Genomic DNA, 7,352 nt, shown 5'->3' with positions numbered 1-7,352 from the left:
TATAACATTTGAATCCTTTTCTCTTTTCCCCTGAGGCGTGGGGGAAAAATATTGACAAGTCGATGAACATCATTTACAGATATATTGGGTAAATGCCCGAGACATCTATAGAAATATAAATCGCCGCTTTATTTATTTATTTGCTTAACTTGTTTTGGACCGTAAACAGGGCGCGAATAGGACACCGGAAACAAAGCTCCCCACAGGAGTTTCCGCACCGGAACTAGCATATGCTAACGTGCACATAGTCAATTCTATGCCCCAGCTTTGTTTACTTTTTCCCACCGAGGCTTCTAGACTTCTGATTGGCCAACATTTCTACAGGTTAGGAATATATCGCCACCTGTTGCTTTGGCATGTTCCTAGCAGAGATTTCCTTCATTTCTGCCTTTATGTGTGGACGATTATTTTTTTAAAACAAAAACGGAAAATCTCCGTTTTCAAAAATACCCGTGTATGTGTGGACATAGCCTTAGTCATGTGACCAATTAAACAAAGATAGCGGAGGGCATTATACAGCAGTTGTTTTGATTGCTCTCAATTTCGACAGCCCTAAAAAAGCTTATTATCAGTTTGTACATGCTCCAGATAGCTTTTCTTCAAATTCTCACTCGCTTTTGCGCATGCAGGACTGGAACGTAAGCGTTTTCGGCCGTTTCAATGTGGATGCGCAACTCTGAAAACAACTGAAGACTAGTGTGGACGCGGGGAGTTTTCAGACAAAAACGTTGTTTTTAAATCTGTCCAGGCGACAACAGAAGTTTTTCTTTGGAGATCAGTTGCCCCCCCACATCACTTTTAGCCCAGTTCTTGTATCTGAATATTTTTAGAGGGACTTTTTTGTGTTTATTTTTTTAAGCCATTTATCGCTGACTTGTTAATTATTCAAGCATAAAAAGGGCCCATAACTCAAGGGATGAAGCAGTGTTTATCCCCAAATGGTCACAGTGAAAAGGTGGCTTGTCAAGAAGCCATTCCTAAGATGGGGAGAAAGCTGAGGTTTGCTAAATTACACAAGAACTGGACTGAAATTCAGTGGCAACAAGTTTTATGGAAGGTCTGGAGAGAGGTGCAGCAGTGAGTGCCTACAGTTATCTATAAAAAACGGTGGATCTTGTCAAAGAACCATCAGATTTTGAGCCAACATGCAATACCATTTAGAAAGCATCTGATTGGCTGATTGACTGGGATCTTTGTCATGCTGAAAAACAAAGCCAAACTGCAGTAAAAGTATTGAAAAGCACACAGTGGAACACAATCAGTCATGGATTGGCCTCTCCAGAACCAGGTCCTCAACATTATTGAAGCAGCAAGTGATAGAGAACAAAAGGCGAACAACATCCAAAAACGAGCTTTAAATATACTTCAAAAAGCCTGAAAACTATTCTTGTAGACTAATTAAAGAAATTACAAGAAAGCTTACCTACGAGAGTTCAGGCTGTGCTGAAGAATAAAACTGGTCATACCAAATATTGACATTCAAGCTTGTACAAAATCTGATTTTTTTTCCCTTATATGCTGTATTTCCATGTATTTTTGCACATATTTCATTAAATTGTAGCCATTTCTCATTTCCAAGCAAAACAAAAAGAGTTGAAGGGTGGCTCAAAACGTCTGCACAGTACTGTGTAACAAATAACAAAACGAGTTAGGAAGCTAGAGTGAGTAAGAACTGAGACAGTGTGTTGAAAAGGAGGTTATATTTGACACGTGTATGTTTTTGGCCTACAACCTCTGTGTAAACAAAAGAAACATAAAAATCAAATGTAGGCATCATTAAAGGTTTGCTGGAAGCTGTTTATATTACAGATCCCACATACAAAAATTACTAAGAGGAGAATGGAAACAATAGGAAAAGGGAATTGAACTCAGTAAATATACTAATTAGTAATAACAACTCGAAGAAAATGAATGGAAAAAGTTGACATCACAATGACAAGCTTAAAGTGAAAGAAGGGCAAGTAGATGTTCTGTATAGGAAGCAAACGTTACAAAAGAAACCCAGAAAATTAAATGACAAAATGTGACTGATGACTTCAGTAAAAAAGTCAGCTTGTTCCTGAAAAAGTGATTTAGATAAGTCTGATTTTACCTTCCTCAATTTAATCCATTTTTTTTCACCTGAGTAAATTAACTTTTTTTTAAATTCACATTAAATGTAAAGTGCAAGTAAGCAGACTTAAACTGCAGCTGCAGAGATAACATCAAAGAAAATAGAAAGTGATACAATCCAAGAAGAGATCATTAAGTGAAAAAAAGCTCACATTATCATATAGACAAGCTGTAAAATGTGTCTTATTCTATGAAGCTAGTGCTCTGTCAAAGGCACGTCTTCTCTGTATACGTGTAATTACATGACAAATGAATACTGTCATTTCAAGATGTAAACATGATCTGAGGGATTTTCATGACATCGCATACAGAATGAAAAAAAGGAATAAAGCTTAAATCTTGTTCTCATTGTCTCTGTCCGCGCTCCTGCTTGAAGGCTACGATAAACTTCCATGCTTCGACGTAATGGGACAGGAGGATCTCTTCTGGGAAGAGCTCTTCCACATCGCCGGGAATGTCCATGTCTTTGCGCTCCATGTAAGACACCAGCGTGTCTTTCAAGCTTTAAAAGATGAAACAAGCAATTTGAATCAAATCTGCCACTGCTAGAGTAATGCATATGACAACACAATGAATAAACATGAATTTTTACCCCCAGCCAGGCTTGAAGGTATCAGTTGCATTTGGCTTTTTGAGGAACAGCACCAGGAACTCGTGCATCTCCAGGAGGAAAGTGTCAGCGCTGTTTTTAGAGAAGAAACCAATGAGCAGCCTGTGCTCGTCCTCACCCAGGGCCTGTTTGTACTTCTCTGAAACTCCTACAAACGGATCCTGATGAACACAAAAAAACATGTATAGGCATATTGATAATAATAACTATTGAGACCTCTGTACTAGATCACATCTATGCATAGAATAATACACCTCTGTGTCTGTGATGCTTACCCTCTTGAGGCGCAGCATGTTTTCTGATTTAAGTGAGGCCAGCAGCTGCCACAGTGCCACACAGTGTTTAAGGCAACACATGCCAAAGGCCTGTGGGCAAAACAATGTGAACGTGAGGCATAGAGAACATAAAGTAATTAAGATCTTGCCAGATCTTAAACTCAATGCTCCTAACTAGCAACAAAATTAAGTTTCTTAAAGCACACTTGGCACATTTCTGTTCTGTATAAACAGTATCCGCATAGTAGTCAGAAAGAAAGAGCAACAGTATAAAATAGTCTCAGATAGGCCAACCTTGAGGATGTGCTGAGCCATCTGGTTTCCCATCTGCAGCACCTCCTCCAGGTAGGAGGACAGCTGCATATGAGGCTCTCCCCCAGTCATTGCAAGGAAACCAAGGGCCACTTCCAGCATTGACAAAGCGTCACACACCTCACTGTAGGAGTGGAGCTCTCCAGCCACAGCAAAGAGAGTGAGAGTCTGAAGAGGCTCCTGTTGGCATACATCATAATGGCTGTTATCATCAGAAGCATGTACAGTATACACAATTTGTAATCTCTGATAAATAAATGCTTAATCCCAGCATGTTACTACCTATCACAACTTACTTGTTTGACTTTTTCTTTTATGACCTTGAGGATAATATCGTAGTTGCGATCGTGTCTATTCACTAGTGTAGGAAGGCCCTGTGGATGAAGAACAAAGGGGGAAACTGTGCCTTAACAAACTGTGCTTTGAATTGTCAGCAAAGCTGCTTTGCTCCTGATTCTCATTGGCTCACATTGAGAGTGATGAGAGGCTTGCCCAGCAGGAAGCGTGAGATGATCTGCTGCTCGATCTTAGGCAAGTCATACTCGTGAAGGGTCTCCTGGCCCCGCTCGATGCTGTACTGGGTGTTGGACAGAACCAGCGGCATCACATCCCTCTCCAGCTCGTAACGAATCACATGCAGGTCAGTCAGATCTGCAGGGCTTACTTTGTAGCTGAGAGAGGAATAAATAGAAAGTTTACCCAGGAGACAGTGTCTCTATATTTTGGGATTCTACTACTCTGACACTCTTTTCAGTCTTCAGCTCTTTCCAGCTATAATTGAGATATCATAATTTTATTTTAATCCATATATACATCTTATAATTTTTGCAAACATGCCATATGAAGTGTAGAACAACTTCAGACACAGTCCCCTGAAAGCCAACGCATAAGCAAGTGAGAAAAATGTGGCATGAGCGCCCCCACCTGGTCTCCTCTCCAGTGTGCTTGTCCACACAGTATATAATGTCATTGTGCAGCGCAATTAGGTAGCTGACAAGAGCTGTAGAGCACAGGCCTGGGCCGTGTCGCCGTGGCAACAGCACCCTGAAGTCACTGTTGAGGTCCAGGTCATTCTGGCAGAACTCAGCCGGGATCTTAATCTCACCTGAAAACATTTTAAAATGACGTTAGAACGAGACGTTGGACAGGTCAGCGCTGGTGTAACAGTACTGCTGGTTGCTTACCATTGGTTGCCAGCGATACTCTGAGCTGATTCCAGGTTGCCAGGAAGATTCTGATGTGTTTTTCGTACCAGGTTTTGAGCGAAACTGCATACAAGAAGAAATCAAATAATTAATCCCTAGTGTAAAGATGTCAGCCGCGCAGGAGACCCGCAGTTCACACAGTACAGAAAATTAGAACATCAACATCAGCGGCGTTCACGTGTGGAAGAGATTTTCCTCTTTATGAATAATCAATCATTGTCTCCGTCCAGGTTAAAACAACTCACTCCTTGGCAGGCAGGTTCTTAAATTGCATTCTGCCAGCTATTTAACAATGACATTTCCGAGAACAGAGGTAATTAGGAGTTGCATGGAACTTTGTATCTCTTGTGCATGAGTCACGTAGTTGAAAAGGCTGAGAAGCACTGATGTAGACAGTTAAGTCAATACCTGCTTTCTGATTGCGGAGAAATTCAGCGATGCTGCCTTCCGTTAGCTCAGCGATGTTCAGAAACTTCTTCACTAGATCCCTCTGGAGTGCCAGGATTTCAGGAAGGTGCTTCACCAGTCGGATTTCTGCTTCCTAAAATTAAATCATCAGTAATATTAATAATAATAATGATAGTAGTAGTGTTTTCAGATAAATTCCTGTTACGTACTCTTTGGGAAACTGTGGTTGAACTTTGTCTTGTAAGAGCTGCTTATTTGTATATGTTATATATGTTATTTTTTCAATATAGCCTTTTTTTGGCAAAAAAAGAAAAAAAGAAAATAAATACAGGATCCATGGAAACAAAACAAAAAAATAACGCACTTACAAAAAGTACAGAAACTATACTGACGGATATGGATTAAAAGCTCTGAAACAGATTAAACTAGTGATGTGCGATACCACTGATTTTCTTTCCGATCCGATACCAAGTAATATTCAGGGTGGTATCGACGATACTGATCCGATACCGATACTTTGTACAAAAACTTATTTTATTTATTGCATTTCAAATTCTAGCGTCACAATGATTATAGGACATCAGATTACTTGTTCTTATCACTTAATAATGCAGAGTTCATCATATAGAAATAAAAGAAACTGAAGTTGTGCGCTATTTGAACATCTTGCCTGCCTGCAGCACTAAAGGACTCCGTGAGAGACGTCACCTGTCCCTCTCCTCCTCTTCAGTTCGTCTCAACATACGCTCGTCATATTCTGTGATATGATTTGCTCTGAGGTGTTTGATAAGGTTGGTGATGTTGCCACAACCATACATGCCAACCCTCCCGAGACCGGGTCCTCAGGTGGAAGCAGCCTCTGAATTTGGACACCCCCGCTGTTTCCGGGCCGGCCAATAATAACGGTGACATTTAACGTATTTTATCCAATAAATAAACCCTGTAAAATGTATTTATCTCCCCCCCCTCCAACAGCCTTTTTGAATGTCTCCCTAGTATGGCCACAACACCTCACTCTTGGAGCACTCTTTTGCCACATGTATCGCAAACCACGTCTCAGCTGTTTGTGGAGGTAAAATAAGTCCGCACATGACTCCAGTTACGCTCAGCCATTGTTGTGAGTGGGGCTGCGAGACATTTATACAGCCGTATTTCGCACATGACTATGAAAGGCGGAAGAGGAAGTAGTTCCTTTGAATGTAGACAATCCAAATGTTATAGTTTCTTTCCACTGTGTTCCTGTTAATGATAAACTACAAATTTACTCTAAATTACTAAAATATCGATATTTTAATGTGAGAATCGATTCTAGAACATAAATGATTGGTATCGGAGGAATCGATATTTCAGGATCGATCCGCACATCACTAGATTAAACCCAATGCAGTCGATGACACAATGTAGGAGGATCACCGACAGATTTTTTTTTCCTTTCTTCAACATTACAAATGCATTTGATGTTGTAATTTTCTCACCCTATGGAGGAATCTCCAGAGGACCGGCAAGGTGTCTTTGCCATCATTTTGCTCCACGATGTGGGTGAGGCTCAGCAGAGACACTTTCTCCCGGCAGCTCCACACGGCAGAAACATGGATCAGAGATTTTGGAGGAAGTGAAGCCAAGAAGAGCTGAGGATCTCCAAAAATTAGCTTCATGATTGGACTGGCAGAGATACGAGAGTCAGCCCGGATAAATGTGTTCACTTCCATTAGCTGTCTATCCAAGTGCTGTGGAAGAGCAGGTGACATGTTATGTTATGCATAGATCTTGTATAAACATATGAGGCAAGTTGTACTGTTCTGGGAAAAAAAGGAGTAAAACTTTGAGTACCTTCAGATGTGGTGTGATAATGGCAGCGCTCATTTCAATTTCCCAGCCGTTTCGTGCTTCTTTGGTCGAGAGAAGATTGTCATACTGAACAGGCCCTGAAAGGAGATCAAGACTATTAAAAAATCTTTTACTATGACTATTCTCAGTCTTTACAAATATATAGATATCTTTAAGCCAGAAATCCATATATTGACTTAAAAACTCAAATTTGTGGCCTCTCTTCTATGCTGGACTATACTGGACAACTATTCAAAGTCCAATCGGATTGTTTGAGCCTTGTTATCAAGATGCTTCCGTAATTATTCACACAGGACTTCACTGGTATCTTATATTTGTAGAGAGCTGCAGTATTAGTGTAGCTTTTACTTACATCTTTGCTGCTGGTGTGTCTCCAGGAGGCTGTTGATGACCAGGTGAACGGTGCTGATTGTGTCGTCTGTCCCCTTACCCAGACTTCTGATGAGGTGTTTCATGTCCTTTCTCAGATGAGCGAGTAGAAACTGTCCTGCGTCTTGGACTTGAGGTTTGATAATGGCAGAAATAGACTAGAAGGAAAACAAAAGCGGATGACTCTCCACCTTTCTTACTACAAACAGTGGA

General features: G+C 40.7%; 1 protein-coding gene across 1 annotated transcript in view; it reads right to left on the bottom strand.

Annotated features, from left to right (window-relative positions):
• Positions 1-1,685: 1,685 nt before the first annotated feature.
• Positions 1,686-7,352, bottom strand: part of LOC146520022 (E3 ubiquitin-protein ligase rnf213-alpha-like) — a 46,049-nt gene continuing 40,382 nt past the window's right edge. Inside the window, exons 56-67 of the mRNA XM_085156670.1 lie at positions 7,123-7,297; positions 6,753-6,847; positions 6,398-6,649; positions 4,923-5,055; positions 4,494-4,577; positions 4,234-4,414; positions 3,779-3,980; positions 3,606-3,683; positions 3,292-3,489; positions 2,998-3,087; positions 2,705-2,883; positions 1,686-2,614 (exon numbers count right to left, since the gene is read on the bottom strand). Of these exons, the coding sequence (XP_085012796.1) occupies positions 2,458-2,614; positions 2,705-2,883; positions 2,998-3,087; positions 3,292-3,489; positions 3,606-3,683; positions 3,779-3,980; positions 4,234-4,414; positions 4,494-4,577; positions 4,923-5,055; positions 6,398-6,649; positions 6,753-6,847; positions 7,123-7,297 (1,824 nt within the window). The 3' untranslated portion in view covers positions 1,686-2,457. The remainder of the gene's footprint in view (positions 2,615-2,704; positions 2,884-2,997; positions 3,088-3,291; positions 3,490-3,605; positions 3,684-3,778; positions 3,981-4,233; positions 4,415-4,493; positions 4,578-4,922; positions 5,056-6,397; positions 6,650-6,752; positions 6,848-7,122; positions 7,298-7,352) is intronic.

Source organism: Neolamprologus multifasciatus, chromosome 4 (genome assembly GCF_963576455.1).
Source record: "Neolamprologus multifasciatus chromosome 4, fNeoMul1.2, whole genome shotgun sequence".
Classification (NCBI taxonomy): Eukaryota; Metazoa; Chordata; class Actinopteri; order Cichliformes; family Cichlidae; genus Neolamprologus; species Neolamprologus multifasciatus.
This window is presented reverse-complemented; position numbering and strand designations above follow the sequence as displayed.